Source organism: Phaethon lepturus, unplaced genomic scaffold (genome assembly GCF_000687285.1).
Source record: "Phaethon lepturus isolate BGI_N335 unplaced genomic scaffold, ASM68728v1 scaffold13953, whole genome shotgun sequence".
In the NCBI taxonomy this organism is placed as follows: Eukaryota; Metazoa; Chordata; class Aves; order Phaethontiformes; family Phaethontidae; genus Phaethon; species Phaethon lepturus.
The window spans coordinates 3,808-24,803 of NW_010527083.1; the positions used below are offsets into that span (position 1 = coordinate 3,808).

The 20,996-nt window shown below is 50.3% G+C and overlaps 1 protein-coding gene across 1 annotated transcript in view; it reads right to left on the reverse strand.

Moving 5' to 3' along the window:
* Nucleotides 1–411: 411 nt before the first annotated feature.
* LOC104616153 (fer-1-like protein 4) overlaps nt 412–20,996 on the reverse strand; it is a gene marked incomplete at its 5' end in the record, with an annotated part of 40,697 nt that continues 20,112 nt past the window's right edge. The window contains 20 exons of the mRNA XM_010283281.1: nt 412–592; nt 1,123–1,223; nt 1,920–2,212; nt 3,459–3,700; nt 3,998–4,096; nt 5,029–5,114; nt 6,183–6,361; nt 7,657–7,811; nt 8,634–8,804; nt 9,285–9,412; nt 9,869–9,979; nt 12,644–12,775; nt 13,132–13,238; nt 14,355–14,403; nt 15,007–15,138; nt 15,520–15,623; nt 16,663–16,822; nt 17,142–17,303; nt 17,658–17,774; nt 18,017–18,190. Of these exons, the coding sequence (XP_010281583.1) occupies nt 412–592; nt 1,123–1,223; nt 1,920–2,212; nt 3,459–3,700; nt 3,998–4,096; nt 5,029–5,114; nt 6,183–6,361; nt 7,657–7,811; nt 8,634–8,804; nt 9,285–9,412; nt 9,869–9,979; nt 12,644–12,775; nt 13,132–13,238; nt 14,355–14,403; nt 15,007–15,138; nt 15,520–15,623; nt 16,663–16,822; nt 17,142–17,303; nt 17,658–17,774; nt 18,017–18,190 (2,883 nt within the window). The remainder of the gene's footprint in view (nt 593–1,122; nt 1,224–1,919; nt 2,213–3,458; nt 3,701–3,997; nt 4,097–5,028; nt 5,115–6,182; nt 6,362–7,656; nt 7,812–8,633; nt 8,805–9,284; nt 9,413–9,868; nt 9,980–12,643; nt 12,776–13,131; nt 13,239–14,354; nt 14,404–15,006; nt 15,139–15,519; nt 15,624–16,662; nt 16,823–17,141; nt 17,304–17,657; nt 17,775–18,016; nt 18,191–20,996) is intronic.

A 20,996-nucleotide genomic window follows, 5' to 3' on the forward strand; every position in this document is an offset into this window, starting at 1 on the left:
GGGAAGTGCGAAGTGTTGTCAAGCTGGGGCATGGATGGTTCTATATGTCCCTGTCTCTGCCAGAATCACTCTCAATGGCAAGAGCTGGTTTCAGCTGCCACGTCTGTGGGGAAAGCGTCAGCAGACCCCATTTTCCCACCCTCTCACCCCAGTCCCACAAAGAACAATTTTTTTCCCAAAGCTGTAACTGTCCTTCAAGGAGTTTGCCTTATTTAGTAAGTTGGTTACTTGGTTTCTTAGCATCTCATGGGTACTTAGCATGAAACATTACTCCCCAAAGAGGTCAATTATGCAGGTCTCTCACTCTGAACACTGCCTCTGCACCTGCAGGACTTCCTTAAACTTTCTGGTCCAGTCTTGATTCCTGCAATAATTACCCCTGTCTTTGAGTAGTCCTGTGCTGGAGAGCATTTATCCATTAATGATCTTCTCACTGATGTATCCAGGCATGGTGTAGATCAAAAGAATCAGGAAGATGGTCAGAACAGAGACAATGAACAGCACAATGATGTATTTTTTGTACCGCTTCCAGATAAAGAACACAAAGGTCTTCATGGGATTCACAAACCAGTTGAAAGAAGTTTTTGGACGGCTGAAACAGGAAGGGAAAAATAGATAAGCACAGGCTCCATCCACAGAGCAGCATGTTGGCGCTCTGCTCTGGTGCCCTGCCACGCTCATGGGTCACCAGCTCTTCCTGCTGCTTCCAGACAGGATCACCCTAGGGGCTGCAATAACTACAGTGCCCATGAAAGTGATGGAGACAACAGGACCTGAGCCTCAGGACAGCCCCCACAGAGCTGTTCTGCACCCATGTGGCTTATGGGTGCATTCACATGGTTAAACCAGAGCTGCCCTTTTTGTACAAGCAATGTTATGGCACAGCTGTCTGAGTACCTCACTAAGATCAGCCCTGGCCCAGATGCTGCAGCCACATGTCCTGCTGGACCCACTCAAGTGCTGGAAAGCCCTGGCAGCCCCAGTCCTGCAGACTCCACCATCCAGGGCCTCACTGATTGCTCTCAGCTTCTTGACAAGCAGATGCTCCCCATCCCCACGCAAATAGCTGCTGAAAACACAGCACTGTCCATCCATGTTAAAGGCGATAACACAGATACTCACTTGGGCTTTTCCAGGGGTTCAGGCTCTTTTCGGCCCAAACCAACAGGACTTTTCTCAGCCTCCTCCACAGTCAGCAGTTGGAATTCTGCTTCCACCTTACCCTGGAGGGAGAACATGTCTAAGCCACAGCCACACATGTTGATTCACAGACCAGCCTGCTGACCACGTGCCCTGCCAGCACTGGGTATTTTTCTCCCAGTTCCACTTACAGATGCTCAAAGCAATTAACTTCTCTCTCCAGACATTAGCTACAGAGTCTCACACTTCACAGCCAGCAGAAACTGTGGCCTGGCCAGAAACTAACTGTTTTGCAGACAAGGCACTGTATTGTAATGTACTCCCCAGCTACCTGAATTTGCCTGCAGCCTCCCATCCTGGCACTGAGCAAAACTCACCCTTGGGAACAAACAATGGTCTACTAGCAGGGCCATCAGCAGCGAGTTTGCCTTGGCACAGCTGGCACCTGTGCCAGCAAAAACAAGCTTTTGCTGCTGTCCTGTCTGGCTGATGGGGAGCCACGTGCCTCTTGCTTTGCTCTCCTCACTGAGCACTGCTCTATGGGAAGCTCAGAGGAAGACATGAAGTTGGACAGCCTTTGCATGCCACCGCAGCTAACACTTCTGGGTCAAAGTGCTGGATTTGCAGCAGATGGGACAAGTCACCAGGACCCTGCACAAAGTCCTGGGCAGCTGTGTCATTGCTGCCTCTGTAGGTGATGTGTATGCAGGACAGGTAGCAAGAGCAAATCAGAGGCAAATCACTGGCTCTCTGTTCACTGTGCCAGCACCCTGCCTTACCGTCAGGAGGTACTTGTTCCCACTGGGGTCTGTGCACTCCACATCCTCTGGTTTGACTGAGCTGCTCCACTTCTTCTTCTTCTTCTTCTTCTTCTTCTTCTGCTTGTCCTCCCTTTCCTCTCTCTCCTCATCTTCTTGATCTTTGAGTTTGATGAAGGGCCACCAGCCCCTCATGCGCTTGTTTCGGAAAATGGAGAAGCGAGGTGTTGCATTCTCCTTGGCCATCTTGATGGTGCAATGCTCTGAGCTCTTGGCTGCCCGCACCATGTCATGCAGCTTCAGCTCAATGGAGCCTGCAAGCACAGTGAAGAGGAGAGCTCATGGTGAAATCCTGAGGTCAGCCCCACACACTGTTTCCATCTCAGCCATGCCCCCACAACTATGAGTAGGTCCACAGCTGCTGCAATGATGTAGCAGTCTCCTGTACATTTACAGGTGGAGAACCTGAAGCTCGGCATAAGGACCAGCCCAGGAGTTAGAGACTAAGAAGCAGAAGCCACAGGTCTTGTCTCATCTCTGATGTTGCCAGTGTGGTTTGCATGTTGTGCAGTGGGTTATTTTCAATCCTTTACTGTGTCCCACCCTGCTCTCCTCACATGTCCAAGCTCCTCTTCCCCTCTCATTCCTGTAAATGTCAATAAAAAATTGACCGCAGAAGCCCCTTCCTGCCTAGAAGTTCCTGAGGTTGTACGTGCCAGGAATCATTGGGATTTCTGTCTAACTCTTTCTTCAGTGTCTGAGTAGCATGGCTGAACCAATCACCATTGGAAGAGCCTCATGGAGGTAAAGCCCTTTAAACACACCATGGAAGGTTGATGAATAAAGAGTTTTATCCTGCCCAAGAGACAGCAGGGCAAAGGGGCTGCTTTCTAATGGGGAGGCAAAAGTTTGAAGGGAAGGACAACTGAATGGAGTGCTACAAACTTAGGGATGGCAGCAGAAGCAGGACAGAAGCAGCAGCATTTGTGCTAGCGTAGTGCGAGCAGAATTACCACCAGCCCAGCTTCATCACCAGGCCCTCCTGCACGCCCAGATCAGCAGGTCTGGTTACTGGGAAGTATGAGAGCAGCCAGGGAGCTGTGAGACCACAGCGATGGGATGCCACAACTCAAGTGCACATGGTCTCACAAAGGCTGCCAATCCCTGTTCCCACAACGTAAGCTCCTGGGAAAGCTGCTCTTTGGCCAAGTCTTTGGGATCTGCAGATAGAAGTGAGAGCAGGGAAAATGAGCAAGTTTATCAGAAAGGGTATGAGGAAGCAGAACCTGGAAGTCCTGTGGCACAACAGGCCCTGAAAAAGGACACCAAGGTCCTGGGACAAGCACGCAAGCTCAACATGTCTGTGTGGGAGAGGTGCATATCTCCAGGCTCTGCCTGTGGCTCACATATGAAAAACCAGCCCAGGTGACTGCTGAGCTGTAGAGCTTGATCTGATGCTCCTGATGTCCCTTCTCAGACAGCTAGGCCCAGGGGGAAATGCTGTAATACTCCAGCAAGGTGAGGGACAGGTCACCCCACTTCCAGCAGGTCACACTGTACCTAGAAAGTCATTAGCTGAAATCCTGTCATAATCCCAGACCTGGAGGACCAGAACAGCCGGTTCACGAAATTCTGATTCCTCCATGGAAAAGACAGAGTCCTTCTTCTTGTAGGTGATCTCCTTCTCGGTCGGGAGATAGTTGAAGCGGAAGATGAACCTCCAGTTGAAATTGCCCTCTCCGGTCAAGGAGTTAAAGTGAACATCTGTCTCCTGCTTGTCATGGTCAAGACCCTTTATCCAGCTGCAGGAGAAACTCAAGTTATCTATCTCCTACACCCCATCAGCCAGCCCCAAAGGCAGAGCAGAAAGATCAAGGGGTGAGCGCCCTGGGGTAGCAGGAAAGGAAGAGTCAAAGAACAAAACTGAACCAACACCTGACCAACATCTTTGGGGGTACAGCAGTCCATGCAGGGGACTGCTGTGAGGCACCTCATGCTGAGGCAGGGAGGAGCAGAGTTTCAGAGGAGGCAGTGAGGGTGAGGGGCATGTCAGGGAGCAGGACAGCCAGGCTCCGGCCTCCCTCTGGCTCCCATCAGACCTTTTCACATAGATGTCACTGGAAGGCTCTCCTGTTACTGGGTTGACATCATCAAGGATCACATCGTCCGTGTTCCAGATAATCACACGCAGTTCATAGCTGTGGGGAGGACACAGGGGGGTGTGAGACACATGCTCTCACCCCTGGTGCCTGGGAGGGTAGGTCAAACCCACACCAGCAGAGCAGCAGGACCTGAACCCTCCTAGCACTGTGGTCCCCTGCCAGGGCTCCACCAGCCAAACACTGTCCAACAGTCTTTCTGCCATGCACAAAGCCCTTCCTGTGGGGCTACAGACCCAAAAGACAAATACTCACAGTCAAAACAGGCAGCTTTTGCAAAGCAAATCCCTGGTGTGTGGGAAACTCACCCAGCACCACTTAGCCATAGGGCACAGAAAGGCTTAGGCATCTCTTGCTCTAACTTCACAGTAGATAGATTGTTCAGATTGTCTGCATGAGTTTTGAGTATCTCCAGGGATGGATATCCTAGCACTTCCCTGGGTCACTCCATCCCTATCCCAGGGTAACTTCACTCTCATTAGGAAAATGCTTTCCTTATAACCAGTTGGAGTTTTCCTTGCTGCAATTTGTGTCCATTATCTCTTGTCCTTTCATGTGCACCTCTGAGAAGAATCTGGACCTTCCATCTCAATAGGCCCATTAGATCATTGAAAACAGCAAATGTCCTTCAACTTCACTTCTCCAGGCACCCAGAGGACATCTGTCCACTAGACAAAATAAAGCTAGATGAGTAGCTCTGACCTGGGTTTCTATCACCTTTATGTCCAATAGAAAGAGATTAACCTTGCCCTTCACAAACACTTGTGCAGCTCAGGTGCTTATGCCCCATGCTGATACACCCAAGAGGCCATCCAATGGCCAGAGCTGAAGCAGAGAGGAGGGCTGCATGCCAGGCTAGCACAGATCGTCAGCCTGCGCAGGACTCGGTGGCACATCCCACCAGGCATGACAAAGAACAGTGACCCTCCACGCAGGCTCACCAATCCCAGCCCCGCTCCCATAGGTGCTACCTGACAGGCAGTCGTGGCTTGATATTGACAGGCGGCGGTGCAGGGACGTCATTTGGAAACATGTCAATCCACATGTGCAAGGAGCCCTGACAAGAGAAGACAGCAGAGAGGCTTCAAAATACAGACTACCCTCCAGCTCTTCAGGAAGCAAGGGCTTGGTCCTGCAGGGAAAGCTCTCACCAGAAAGCCACTGCTTGGCTCTCTGTCCCCAGCACTTCAGAGCAACCTGTGACTGGATTTTAGATAGAGAAAAAATTGAAACTACCAAAAATTGCTTATTTCCCTCCCTAACCTGCTCCCAAGAAAAAACATTTCAGCTGAAGTGAGTTCGTTTCAAACAGAGGCAGACACGTCCCTCTGTCTTAACAAGAAGCATATGATGATGCAATGATTCAGCAGAACCAAAAAAACTAAAAAGTGATGGGTCTGACCTTCTCCACATGCATTTCCAATGCTAACCAAAGTCAGAGTGACTGCAGAGCTCTGCTTTTGTTACAGACCTCCAGTATCCAAGGGAACAGGAGATGTTCAGTGCAGGACATTGAAATGGTTGAGCTCAGATCACTGCTCTGCATAAAACTGAGGACGAATGTTTCTCCTCCAGCCAGAAGTTACATCGTGCCCCCAGAGAGAAGCCAAGGGGGCAGAATGGGGCTCTTGCAGGGCAGCAAAGCAGCAGTGATACGGGACAAAGCAGAGGAAGAGGCAGGGATAGGCAAGGACACTACCACCCACCATGGTGCATGGTGGCAGGGCTCAGAAGGCAGAGAAGGTCCCTTACCACCCACATAGCATCCTCAACAGCGCAGGGCTACATGGTCTGAGGAGACAGGAAGGACTCTGGGCCACCAGCATTGTGACCACATCAATGGACAGAGGTCTCTTGAGGAAAGGGTGTTCAGAAGCACCACGAGAGGTCAGAAGGCAGATCTGAGCAAAGGACACACAAGGCCAACAGTCCTCACTTCACAGCAGGGCCAGCCATCCACAGACACAGCTCCAGTTGCCCACCCAGGAAAAGGCAACGCATGAGATTCATGCCATGATGAGGAGAGAAAAGGACAACAGGGAACCAGCCAGGGGACTGGGAAACAGCTGCCCCAAAGGTCCTTCCCCAGAGCAATGTCTAGGCTGAGCAAGGAATCACATCTCACCTGCACAAGCCCAGGGTTCTCCGGGTTGTACAGGGACCGGATCTCCACATGCTCTGGTACCAGCTTGTACCCGTATCCTGGCATCTCTTCCCAGTGCTGCAGGACGTACAAAGCCTTATGTTCATCATCCACTGACCAGTTCTCATCCGCCACTCCTCTCTTGTTCCTTACAGAGGCCTCTGCAAGCAGGACACAGCCAGGTAGAACATGAAGGCATCTGGCCAGCAAGAGCCACATCAGGATGTAAGTCACAGGCACAAATAAGGGAAAATGATGGACTGGGCAAACAAGCATCTCCCCAGAAAAACAAAATGGGGAGAAGCGGAAGGGTGAGGACGAAGGGAATGAGTTCAATATGTTGCAGTGATAAGGAAAACTGTAGACAGGTAGACAAACAAGCTAAGAGAAATAAGAGAAAAAGGGCAAAAAATAATTTACTATGGCCCTGGGAAAAGGGTCCAGGGGACACCAAGGAGGATGTGACCCTCTGGGGCAGTTTAAGTCGCCACGTCTCTGTGGTAGTGCCAACAGATCCATGGATGAGAGGTTTTGCCCTAGAAGTGCTCAAGGAAAAGACCACTTGTCACTTGGCAGTGACACACAGTTGTGCTCTCCATCAATTAACGGTCTGCATGATTAATTGACTCATTTGGCAACAGTGAAGCCAAATGGCAGTTCAAGGCTAAATCCTGCTGATAGGGAGAAAAGGAGGAATCAACAGGCGAGAACACAATGACCCATCCACCCCTAGGTTTATGGAGAGCATCTGCACTTTGTAGACCAGCCTGAGACTGAAACCATCCCAAGCAGTCCCCTAGCACAGCAGAGGTTTACACAGCAGAGGTTTACGGGGCACCAACTGCAGCCACGTTTGAACCAGAGCTAGCTTGCAGAGGAACACCAGGAGAGCACCTCATTTCTCTCTTCCCAGCTACCCAGTGATCTAAGAAAGGGGGAAAAGGGTTTTTGGAGCCACCTTGCTCTCTCCTGAGTTGGATTTCTTTCCCCTTCATGACATAAGCCATAGAGACCAGCAGAAAGCTGAGGAACAGCAGCATTGAAATGAGCAGAAGGTAAAGCTGGCCATACGCATAGGTCCCCCCTCTCTGGCCAGGTTGGGCTACACCTCCTCTGGCTGCACAAGCCATCAAACACCCATGCACACTACTGCCATGCAAGCAGCTTTACTGTGCTCCACTCACTGCCTGGGAAGGCACTTTGGAACGTAATGGCCTGGATCACATCTTCCCCCAGTGCAACACTGTCATCCACTGAAACCAGGCCACTGAGCAACAAGGATGCTCCCCACAGTGACCCAGAAAGCTGGGACATGCAGGGCACAGAGTGGGGACAGCCAGCCTGGACACTTCAGGGAAGAGAGGCTGGGGAGTCCCAGACGTCTCACCAGCATGTGCAATGCTGAGCACAGGCAGCCATTTAAGGGAGCAGTCATTGTTCTCCAAGCCCTCTGTACCTTCAGGAAAAGCCTCCGGAGGGACCTTGAATATTTTATTGTCCACTTTGACCTCCTCCCGTCTGTACTCTGCTGCAGGGAGTGAGTTCTTCTTGCATAAACTATCCAAGATCTGTGTGGGCTTGAAAGCATCTCGCCACATATTGTAGCCATTTCTGCAAAGAAGGGAGAACACTGAGAACATCTTCAGCTTAGACAACAGGTTTTTTTCCTAGGCTGTGAAACTCCCTGACTTCCCTACAGCACAGGCTGTGCCACAAGATCCCTGCTCAGATTTTCACTGGGAAAATCACAGGCACACAAAAGCTTAATGAATGAAAAGTTTAACAAGCTCTCCTCCCCCAGAACAAGCCAGGCTTGCACCCCACAGAACCATTAGCTTCAGAGAAGCAACAGGAGCAATTCCAGCTGCAGCTTGTAAGTAAGGTTTAGTGAGGTTCTAAAACCTCTCATAAGAGAGAGCTTTTAGCAGTGCTGGGGACTCAACTCCATGCCCACAACTAATTCTCCAATAGCAGGGTAGGAGAAGAAAAGTTTACAGAAAACTGGCCAAAAACACCAGAGAATCTGTACTGAATGAAGTCAAAGGAAAACAGACGTCATGACTCTTGCTGCTCACAGAATTAGCTACTGCCAGAGAAACTGCCCTACTTTCTGAAAGACGTCAAAATCACATCAATATCAAGTGAGCACTTTTCTCACAGAACGCCAATATGAAAGCATTAAAGAATATTTTGCTACTATATGCAAAATATATTAGTCCACAGTAGGAATTAGACCTACCACAGGAAGCTGGCAGGAGTCTAAGGGAGATGGGAGTTACCCATGCAACTTGTAATGAATCTGTGGGGCACCTGCTAAAAGGATACTATGGATGCAAGAACCATCCTGCAAAACTGGAGATGTTCTGTTACCCACCCAAATGGGAGGTGAGAAGAATGCATCTCATGGCCCTAATGTGTCACAGCAGTACCTACACGTTATACAGAGAAGCCACTCCGCAGTTGGCCCTGTGCTTGCTGTAGAATCGATTCTCCAAGTCAATCTTGGTCTCCCCAATCAGATCATCAGATCCAACCAAATCATGGTCAAATATTGCCACAGTGAGTTCTGATTCCATGGGAAAGGAGACTGTCAGCTCCACAACTCTGGACAGAAGCAGATGGGGAGAGTGCAATTAGCAGGGAGGATGGAAATGAAACACATGCTCTGCTTTGATCATCCTATACATTTAGGAACTGTATTTGACAACTCAAAGACCTCTGATAGAGGCTGGTTCTCCATAAGTTCAGTGCATGCAGTTTTCAGTGTGCATGTTCAAACAAAGGAGTTACTTTTCCAGTAATGTATGCTCTTGGATAAAGGTCCTGGAGCTAAGGAAAACATTCTCCAGTGCTCTGTTGCTGCTTGGCTTCCTACTTTTCCTGTTAAATCAAGCCTTTGGGAGTGCTCCCCTCCTAACCCAAAACATTTATGGCTCCTGTGTCGGCTGGAGGCAGGAAACATGCCTGGGACCTTTGTGTTACAGCACAACGTTCTCCAGCAGAAAGGAACAGAAGACCACACATGCTGAGCCACAGATTTGCGCTACTCCTGTTAAACCTGCTAGATGAAAACTTCCTGCATACTCTCCAAACACAGGATTGAGCTGCTTTGGGATGTATCGTTCCTTTGTGTCCTTCTGCTCCTGCCCCACAGTCACCACCACGTAGGGGTCTGCCTTGCCATTGGGGTCTGCTGGAGACAGGTTCATAGCCTGGAATACACAAGAGGTACCACCTTACATCGGCTTCAGAGAGCAAACTGCACAAGCAACACTGCAGAGGCCTGAGGCCACCCAAGCCTGTTGGTCAGGTCCCTCCAGCAGCTGCCCCGGCAGTGAAACAGGCACTTGTTCCTACGCAAATCCCCACTCAACAAGTCACCGATGTCTCCAGCTCTCAGCCCATCTATTTGCTCACTGTCTCGAGGCAGACAAAAGAAGCCAAGAAATGCCCATCTAGATTTTTAGCACCTCCTGAAGCTACAAAGCATGGAAGGCTTCCCCCATTGACTAGATGTAGCTGACTTCCACTGGGCTGGCAGAGCCTTCAAGCCAGCATCAAGCTTCCCACAAATGCCACCACTCATATTTACCAAGCAGAGAACGGCAGGAGATCCATAGGGAGGGACAGGCCTCCAAGCATTACAGCCAACACCACCAGAGACTTACCTTAACGATGTAAACTCTTACAAGAACCTTGATGGGTCTGTTCCTTGGAACACCCTGGGAGACCTTGGGCTCTGTGCCAGCTTCCTCAGTGGGGTAGACATAGAAGGAGCCCTGCAGAAAAGACATTGCAAGTAACAATTAGATACAAAAGAGAATATCTCAGATGGAATTGGAGCCATCAAGACCAGCTGCACCTCCCAACTAGAAAATCAGTCATTGCCCCATGCAGACCAGGGGGTCAGTCCTTTCCAAAGGCACTGTCATGTCCACAGGGCCCAGGCAGTCCCTGTTTGCAAGTTAGGCTGCAGGCTGTCAGACCACTGCCAATGCCAGATCTGAACATCCTTGAATGTTTCCAAGGATGGGGCATCTACCACCTCTTTGGGCAACCCACGCCAGCAGTTCACCACCCTCATTGTGAAAAACTTCTTCCTTAGATCTAGTCTAAATCTACCCTCTTTTGGTTTAAAACAATTACCCCTTGTCGTATTGCAACAGGCTCTGCTAAAAAGTTTGTCCCCATCTTTCTCATAACCCCCTTTAAGTCCTGGCAGGCTGCAATAAGGTCTCCCCGGAACCTTCTCTTCTCCAGGCTGAACAACCCCAGCTCTCTCAGCCTGTCCTCATAGGCCTTACAGAAGTCCAGAGAGATGACATCTGTAGCTCTTCCCTTGTCCACTGAGGTGGTCACTCCACCACAGAAGGCCACTAGGTTGGTCAGGCAGGACTTGCCCTCGGTGAAGCCATGCTGGCTGTCTCAAATCACCTCCCTATCCTCCATGTGCCTTAGCCTAGCTTCTGGGAGGATCTGTTCCATGATCTTCCCAGGCACAGAGGTGAGGCTGAGAGTTCGGTAGTTCCCAGGGTCCTCCTTTCTACCCTTTTTAAAAATGGGTGCAATGTTTCCCCTTTTCCCATCTCCAGGGACTTCACCTGACTGCCAGGACTTTTCAAATATCACAGAGTGTGGCTTGGCAACTACATCAGCCAATTCCCAATTCCCTCAGGACTCTGGGATGCATCTCATCAGGTCCCATAGACTTGTGCATGTTCAGGTTCCTCAGGTGGTCTCAAACCTGATCTCTCTTACAGTGGGAGGGACCTTGCTCCTCCAGTCCCCATCTTGCAGGAGGGAAGAGACACTGCCAGCGAAGACTGAGGCAAAGAAGTCATTGAGTACCTCAGTCTTCTCCTCATCCATTGTTACCAGCTTACCAGTCTTGCTCATCAAGGTGGGTACGCTTCCTGTGACCTTCCTTTTCTGGCTGACATACCTGAGAAGCCCTTCTTATTATTCTTCGCATCCCTTGCCAAGTTCAGCTCCAGCCACACCTTGGCCTTCCTGACCCCATCCCTACACAACCAGGCAGCATCTCTGTACTCTTCCCAGGACAGCTGCCCCTGCTTCCCCTGCCAGTGCATTTCCTTCTTGCCCTTTAGTTTGACCAGCAGGTCTCGACTCAGCCATGCCAGTCTCTTGCCTTCCTTTCCCGATTTCTTACACCTGAGGATCGAGAGTTCTTGCCTATCCAGACACTTCAGACTGCCAAAAGGCAGGGTGCACCAAAGGTTTTCTAGGGACCTTCTTAACTTCTGTAGTTGATATTTCAGAGTCTTCAAGAGCTCCTGGGTGGATAATGCCTCGTTTAAACAAGTATTACTAATTTTAAAACTGCTGAAGCTCACTCTTATTTGCATACTGGACATATGCAGAGGGCCCAGCCAGAATGAAAGTCCATTATGCTTCATGCTTTCTCCTTGTGAGAGCTAAAAATTCTGGACAGACTGAAGAGTTGGGCAGAGGGGAACCTCATGAAATTTAACAAGGACAAGTGTAGAGTTCTGCACCTGGGGAGGAAGAACCCCATGCACCAGTACAGGTTAGGGGTTGACCTGCTGGAAAGCAGCTCCATGGAGGAGGACCTTGGAATCCTGGTAGACAGTAAGTTATCCATGGGACAGCAATGTGCCCTGGTGGCCAAGAGGGCCAATGGTATCCTGGGGTGCATTAAGAAGAGTGTGACCAGCAGCTCAAGAGAGGTTATCCTCCCCCTCTACTCTGCACTGCAAGGCCTCATCTGGAGTATTGTGCCCAGTTCTGGGCTCCCCAGTTCAAGAGAGACAGGGAACTTTTGGACAGAGTACAACGAAGGGCTACAAGGATGATAAAGGGAACATCTCTTGTATGAGGAAAGGCTGAGAGACCTGGGGCTGTTTAGTCTGGAGAAGAGAAGGCTGAGAGGCAACCTTATCAATGTCTATAAATGTCTGTCCGGAGGATGGAGCCAGTCTCTTTTCAGTAGTGCCCAGTGACAAGATTAGGGGCAACAGGCATAAACTGCAGCACAGGAAGTTCCACCTCAACATGAGGAAAAACTTCTTTGCTGTGGGGGTGACAGGCTGCCCAGAGAGGTTGTGGAGTCTCCTTCTCTGGAGACCTTCAAAATCCAACTGATGCGTTCCTGTGCAACCTGCCCTAGGTGATCCTGCCTTGGCAGGGGGGTTGGACCAGATGATCTTCAGAGGTCCCTTCCAACCCCGACCATTCTGTGATCTAAATCAGGTGTATTTATCAACTAATAAAGGACCACAGTACACAGCTGCTTCAACAGGCACCAACACTACTCTGGCCATGCTGCACCATTGGCCTTACATCACCTTGTACACAACATGCACTCTCCAAGGCTTTGCTGGTGTCGGCATGCTCTGAAATACCAGTTGTCCTAAGGATTTTCTTCCACATGCAGCAAAAGTGTCATTCAAATGATACAGCACCTTGTACTTCCCCACAAAATGTACATCCTCATTTCCATCTTCATCCTCATTTGCTTTGCCACGATGAAGGGGGAAAATACACAGCCAGTCTTCAAAATTATCAAACTCATTTTCCAGCTCAGAGTTGTAGATCTGAAATAAGTAGAAAGTCATTTTTGGCCTTTTCCTGCTATCTTAAAGGGGAGGAGAGTCAGAAAGACCATCCTTTCCCTGCTTCAACCATTTCACCTGGTCCTGCCTTACCCCTGTATTAATCAGTGCAGGGTGTTATGGTTTTCCTTTATCCCCTCAGGTCAATCCTCAGATATGCACACACATCCCACTTTGGCTCCAAGGGCTCACTAGCTGTTTCAAAGCCCAGCAACGATGGGGGCTCAGCATATAATGCAGGTTCTCCTCCCAGTCTAACCTCCACTGCAGGGAGGTGAGGAGGAAATGGACAAAAGGCTGGAGTTGAAAGAGGCCAGATCTGTCACCCCAATAGTCACCTGAAGTGTGGCGATGAGCTTCCTCTTTGGTCGAGCAGGTTCAGCTTCAATTACTGCCTCATCTTCTGCTTCCATGTCAATGGAGGACGCATTTAAATTCCCTCCATCTAGAAATGGCAATAGGAGATTAGGAAATGCTCTGATCTCTCCCGTCATCTCAAGTGTCTGACCATGAAATGACATCAACAGCTTTCACTTTCACCTAGGGCTTTGACCTGTGTCAGGGTAACTGGAGCTATCACTGTCTGTAACAGGTGTCCTTATGGCATCTCAGGTTTCCTAGCAAGGCATGGCTGGATGGGTGGGGGGACAAAAATTGGCACAGACTTGCCTACCTGCATGGCTACTGTTTAAGAAGGAAGTGGGCAGAGACCAAATGGAGGAAGGTGGCTGGACCAGCCCACAGGTGCTGTCAGGGAAGGCAGAAATGAGAGCTGTCTCCTTTGGATGGATGCTTATTTGATGGACTGCTGTTTTGGGTGGATGTCTAAGTGAAGCATCACTACCACTTTGGGCACAGGCAGCTGTGCATGGAGAGAGCATAGCTCAACCTTTCTCTGGGTCACCAGCAACCCAAAGACAGAGAGGATGCATCCTTGCCCCATTTCTGAAAGATCCCAGATCCCTTGAGCACTAATGGCATGCAGGTACCCTCCAGCCCTCTCCCTACATAGGATTTACATCATTTCTACACTTACTGTCTCATCTCCCCACGTCACTGCTGGGCAAGTGCTTACATCTCCACAAACCTGAGCCTGCAGCTCTAACACTGTTCCAGGATCATCTGTTTATTATTACTGTCTTTCTGTTACCTCCTAGTGAATCCTGTACCCCAGGTGAGCATCCCACGTGCACAGAGTGATGCCCAGCTCTAGGACAATTTTCCCTCTCCACCATCTTCTCTCTCCATCCCACCTTTGCTTCCTGCTCTCACTGTGACAATCCCATTATCCTTGCAGCTGATTTTTCTGCAGGTTTTTGTTCACTCAGGAATACTCTTGCTTCAACATAGTTTTCCAAGCTTTTTTGAGGCAACTGTGGTGTTTTCAACTTGAAATAGCATTTGTTAGCCCTTGCCAATATTTCCCTTTTGTGTTGTTTTTGCTGAATATTGCAAAGCTGTTGCCTGCTCAGATTCCATTCCCAAAAGCCCAGCACCCTCTGGGATGGTGTAAGTCCTGGCTCTCCCCATAGAATAGCTAGCAACATGCTAGAGGACTCACCTGCATCATTCAGGTCATCGTTCTCAGCATCTTCCTCATCACTGCGTGTCTGAAACACACACAAACAGTCACCCCACATTCCTGACAGCAAAGGCTTCTCCATCCAAGCATAGGACACTGTCAAAACTTTCCTGCCAGCAGAGTCAGTAATACCTAGCCTGAGATCATTTAGCGTCAACATCATTGCAGGAGGGTATCCAATGAGTGCCTTAATGACCTTTTCTTCTCCCGAGATCTTCCTGCTGGCTTTTTTATTAGGATTTAAGGGACACAGGGCAAGGAAGGAAATTTGGGGCAGACCTGCTCCCATAGCACGTCCTGGGAAGACAGCCAGGACAGAGAGTAAGCAGCATGAAAGCTCCTGCATTGCAGCTAAAAATCAGTAACACCACATTTTCAGGAATACTGCATTCTCAAAACCATTGGCACCTAGCCTCAGGGATGTTTCAACATCCATTGCCTGCTGAAATCAGTCCGCCTGATGGATGCTTGATACACGGCTACCTTAAGTGTGCTTGACACATGAAAGCCTGTATCTGCCTGGAGATCCATGCCAGGAGGGCTCCTTCAACACTCAGTGCTGTTGAAAACATCTTCCTCAAGCCAGTGCAGCCACTTTTCCCCTCAGCTGGCAGCTGCCACAAAAGATTACCTGGTTATACAGCTCCTTCAGGGACTCATAGTACTTGGACCACCAATCCAGTTCTTCCAGCTCTGGTTTTTCCTCTTCATATTCATCCTCCTTCTTTACAAGCTTATTGATAGAAATTTTCTTCAAGGGAGCCTTAAAAGAACAGAGAAAAGGGTTCAGAGGGAAGAAATTACCACCCAGGACACCCATGCACCCTACTCCAGTGCCCTGGGAGCCTCTGGCAGAGGTTCAGCTTTCAGGCAGAGCACAGGAGGTGCAAAGCTACCTGTAGCCCCAGGTTTGTGTTTTGCTACAAAAGCAGCAGTTTTCAAGGCAAAAGGCAATACAGCTGTCCTCCCTGTGCCAGAGCCCAGACACACAGCAGTGCTGATGAACAGGCAGGGGAGAGGAGTGTTTGGGTCCAGAGTAAGAACTGGTGGTTGAAACCTAACTCTGAACTTCTGAACTTTCTTTTTTTGTTTGTAACCTTCAGTTTGGCTTTCCAGAGTTTGCAGGGCCCAACATATCACTCACCTTCACAAGACTCAGGGGGTGAGTGCTGGGACCTGGGTCACTAGCTGCTGGGCCAATGTTTACCACAGTTTGAAAGGGAAGACGCTGGGATGAGACTTTCCAAGCTGAGATGAAGAGAAAGAACTTCATGTTTCCATGCATTTATTTCTGCCCACTGCTTCCTACTTTTTGGCCAGTTGTTATTCCACAGGAAAACCCTCCCTGTTACCCTACTATGGTGTGATTGCTTTTAAAGCTTTTGATACTAGACCCTGCAAAAATATTACTAGAAATTCAAACACAGTGCTGAGACTGGCTACCGTGATCAACATGCTTGTTGCTGACTCCCAGGAATTCAGATTTGTGAGATACACCTTCCCTTCTCGGAAATGACCGCAGATCAATCAATTCTTTGCTTCTTCCCTTTTGTGACCTATTTATTTACACAATTCCAGATCGGGAGCTGTGGCTGTTGCTACTACAGAGTTATTTAGTGAATCCAACAATGCGAGAGAAGTGTAAACCTTTCAATCCTTGGTCTTAGTGGACCAGCTCCCTAAAGCTTGATGGAGGTCTCAGTGGGGACAGCTCACAGCCCAGCTATGCAGAAGCTTGAAATAGGTAAATACAATAGTCCTTCCCAGGCTAAACATCTCTGATTCTAAACACAAATTTTCCACAGGGATAAGTTACTGTCTAGTATCTAGCCCCAGCTAAATGTCGTGCTGGACTAAGACATCTTCACAAACCATTCTCCCTCCTCTAGTTTCTACAAATGTAAGGCAAACAGTGCCTGGGAAAGGAGGTGCTATGCCCACAGATGAACAGTCCTGCTGGTGTGGTAGGGAGGCAAATGTTAAGCTAACCTTGAAGAAAACAGTCTGTAAATTGCCCTTTGCCATCCCTAAAGAGGGATGCCAGCCCTTACACAGCACTCCACCACCTAGCTGCTGCTGCTTCCCTGCACCAGTCTGGAGCAAAGGGCTACAGACCAGGATCTCAACCTACCTCCAACTCTAACCTGCCCCATGCTGTGCTTTTGCTGGGCATGGGTCTCGGGAGAGGACTTTGCTGCCTGGCTAGGAAGGAACCGAAGGGCCAGAGATCCCTGCCACTGGCAGAACCTGCCCACTGCCTCCACGGGAATCTCGCCAAGCAACTCACCTTTGGGCACATCTTCTGGTTCCTCCTCCAGCTCTCTGGGAGAGAATTTCATCACATCAGACACAACATGGGTACCCACCAGCACAGTGCGCCCAAATGCCCGCTTTTCCACCACAAAGATGCTGAGGGGAGGGTGCAGGTAGACCTGCTCTGGGAGCTCCTGCAAAAGAACCGCACACAGGGTTCACAGGAACAAGGATAATACCCATAGCAGCCCCACCACACACAGAGAGGTCTGACAGTGCCTTGCAGCTCTGCCCAAAAACCAAAGCCTTGCAGTGACAGGTGATGGCTGAGACAGCTCCTGGTGGGCAATTTCACAAAGATTTTGATCTGCAGCTGAACGATGTGGCCACAGGAAAGCAAAACCCTGGGAGCAGCTCCCCTTCTGCTACCTTGTCCCATACAGATAGACAGTGCATGGGTGCAGCACGGCCACTGTGCCACCCCGGCATGGCAGGATCCCCCTTTGCACTCACCACGTCCATGTATTTGACCAGCTCAGTGAAGTTGGGGTTCTCTTTGTAGGCTATGATCACCTCCGACTCCACCTTCTTGCCAGCACATTCAATGACCACCTGGGGCTGATCCACCTCAAATAAGTTCACCCGCTTCAGGTCTCGCAGGCCCCAGAACAGGATCTGAAGCACAACACAAAGCCAGCGGACTGCTTGAGACATGCCAGGCATGGCATGGCCACACAGCCTGCAACCCTGCCCAGTGCTGCCCCCCCCCCACTCACAGGACACAGACCCCAAGAGAGGCATGAGGCCACTCCCCCAACCCAGCCACCTGACAGCGCTGGCTGTTAAGACTGCTGAGACTGTTTCTCCCTCACGTCAAGCACCTCCATTTCTGGCATCAGCTCAGGCCTCAAAGGCACATTTGAGCTCCAGACCCAACTCCTTCCCCAAGCCCTGTCCGCTGCACAGACCAGCTGTGCTGTCCATGTGGGGCAGCCCGGTGGGGAGCCAGCCCAGTAGAAAGCAGCACACCTCTATGCGAAACTCCTTCAGCACTGGGCGGATGCCCTCAGGGATGATGAACCGTCCAGCATGGGGGTCTCCCAGGTAGTCGGGCTCCTTGGGCTCCACGTCGTCGGGCACTGACGGCTGAACAGGTGGGGCAGGGCACACCACGCGGTGAAAGCTGTTTCTACTCCACGCCATGCCCCCTCTCCCTCCCCTCTTGATCTGTGCTCACAGGCTCTGTCCCTGCAGCCTCCCTTCAGTTGAAAGCCAGATGTGGCTTTCAACAGGGATTCCTGTGGTGGGCCCCATGCAACCAGCTCCTTACCCACACAGCTCTCCCCAGAGAGCTGGCAAACATATGCAGCTACCTACAAGCCCGTTACCTCCAAATAGCCACTGTAATCCAGCTCAATCAGCTCAAAGGTGGCAATGAGCTCTCCCACTGCTTTGGTGCCTTTGTAGAAATCGAAGAACTGCAGGGCAGGTTTGGTGTATGGCTCATCAACCAGCTTCACCTGTGGGACAGCAAAGGCCTGGCCGAGGAACACAGGGGAGCCCTGCAGGAAAGGGAGGAATGGTTCAAAGCATCCCTGTGTTATCTCACCACCTCAGAGAAAAGACCACCACTAATTCCAGCCAATATGGGACAGCACAAAACCATTCTTCCACCCTTGCCATCCTCTGCTTTGTTTTCCTCTGCTCTATCCAGAGGTAGGAGCAGACAAGACACACCTGCAGCAGTTCCTCTTAACTCCCAGTCTATCTCGATGCAGAACTGGGCAAACAGCCTATGACCATGCACCAGAGCACATCAAAGCTAGATCAGGTTGCTCCGAGTCTCCTCCAGCCAGGGTTTGAATGTCTCCAAGGATGGACACCCCACAAGCTCTCTGAGCTCCAGTCCCAGCATTTAAACTCCCTCTGGGTGAAAATTGCTTCCTTATACAAGTTGGATTTTACTCCTTGTTCCAACTTGTGTTAGTTGCCTGTCATCCTGCCCCTGGGTATCTCCAAGAGGAGTCTGACCTCACCTTTTCTACCCTCTCCCATCAGGCAGCTGCAGGAAGCAATAAGGCACTGCCTTTGCCTCATCTTCCCCAGGCTGAATATACACAGCTCTCCACTTCTCCTCACTCTGTCCTGTGCTCCAGCCCCAACCATCTTGGTGGCCACCTCCAGACTCACTCCAGTATGTCAGTGTCTGTCCGTACTGAGACCCAGAAAATGGACCCAGGAAAGCTGCTGAGCTACACAGGACAATCCAGTGCGAGTTACACCATTCCCCTTACAATAACAGAGAGGCCCCAAGAGAAGAGTGTGATTTCAAAGTACTAATGGAGAGAGAAAAGGGAGGATGACTGAGGAGGGATGGAAGATGACACCTGAGGGACAGAGAGGAAGGAACAGAGCTACGTTGTCTCCCCTTGGCTATGAGCCCTCTGCAACGTGAACCTGCCAAGGAAGTGGGGCAGGCAGCTGGGAGAGGCTCAGCACTTCTCCAAAGAGGAGAGATCCTGGATCCACCGAGCACTCATCAGGCCCTGGCTCAGAGCATCTCTGAGCCATCTGCACGCTGTAGCCAGCAGCTTCACCCCAGCTCACAGCAGAAGTCTGCAGAAAGTCTCAACATCAGCCACAGCCCCCAGGACTCACCACCACCAGTGGATCAGAATCAAGCTGAGTCATGGAAACCAAGCAGAGATGTGGCTCCTAAGTGCTTGCTCACAGCACCCACACAGAGCTCCTCTGCCTTCCTTGTCCTGGAAACGACAGCAGGAGGGCAGCATGGCCATACTTACAAATTTATTGTGGCTGAAAAGGTTGATTATAATGATTGGGGTCTCTGTTTTCAACTCTTCTTTTTTCCCATCAATAATGAGCTGGTCAAACAGAAGTAGCTCATTCCACATTGGGCTCAGTGTCTCCTCCAGCATCTGCAGACAGAGATGGGAGGCCTGAGCATACCACAGCCAGTGGAAACAAACCACATGCACTTTGTAAAAAAGAGAAGTGTGGTCTGATCCCCCTCTCCCACGCAGCTGGCACCTGGCAGAACAGGAGATGGTGAAAGTCTGAAATCAGCACTTGGGGCCAACTAGCACATGCCGATCAACCTTTGAGACCATACTCAATGATATGTAAGTTTTGTCAAATGTTCCCTGAACATAGTCACACCTCCCAGAGCACACAAATACCTCGTGCCTGGAGTTACAAAATATCCAGGAGGACTGCCACAGCACTGACCTTCAACATATCAGTGGGGACATGATAATTTTTCTCTCCCCAAGTCCCCAAGAAGACAGAGTTAAGAGTTTAAGTGATCTCACCCTGGTGGTCTGGCAATGAGTCGAAAACACCACTCTCACAAATGGATCTGAAAGGCCATTGTCATCTGCAGGGAGGATCCCTCGAGCCTGATACAGATGGGCTCGGAGCTGGAAATAGCTGAAATCTGGCAAGCAAAAGAGAAGAGAGGTCCCAGTTCCCTAGTCGAGCCCTGCATGAGGCCAAAAAATGCATGAAGAGGAAGGCCAGCCAACTAGGAGTGAACACATCTTGCAAGGAAGAGGTACCATTTCTAGGGGCACCCACTGGTTCTCAGAAGGCCAGCACATCTCAAAAGGTTTAGCCAAGCAAGACAAGCTCAGTGGGCTCCCCAGACACCTCTGGGAAGGACATGACATGTGAAATGCGTAGTGATCTGCTGTCAGCATCTGCTCTGGGGGAGTACCACCAGGCCTCCACAGAGGACAGACCTCATGCCCATTGCCAGTTTGGCAGCGCATTCAGTGCCTACAAAGCACCCATCCTGCCCACTGCTCCAGTTGTGAGCATAGAAACATATCCTCATGAGAGGAAACTGGATCTGCCTGTCCCAGTCACACCTTGGAGATGATAGATCAGGTCCTACTCCTCAGACTGTGACCCTGGCACAGGACTTCTTACCTCTCTGCTCTCCTGCTCACAGTTAAGCCATGGAAAAGTGGCATCTGCACTCACCATCCCTGCTGAGCCAGCTGGGAGGACTGTACGCTGAGAGGTGGCCTATCTCATGTCCACTCTCAGAGAGATACTTGAACTCCTCAGGCAGCTCCAACAAACAGTTCTTTGCATATTTGGTTACCCCAAGCCACATGTAGATTTCCAGTTTGGCAAAGATCTCACCAGTGTGCAAGCGAGGGACCTGAAAGCACAGGAGGTTTAGCAGGTTTCCCATCTCAGCCATGCCCCCTTCAGACCAAGACGATCACCATCAGCCAGTGACCGACCAAAGAGCACAGGAGACAGAGCACCACATTAGCAGAGGCAAAAGGCAGTGGTAGAGCAAGAGCTCTGTTTCCTTGTGAACTCCAGGACTTCAGG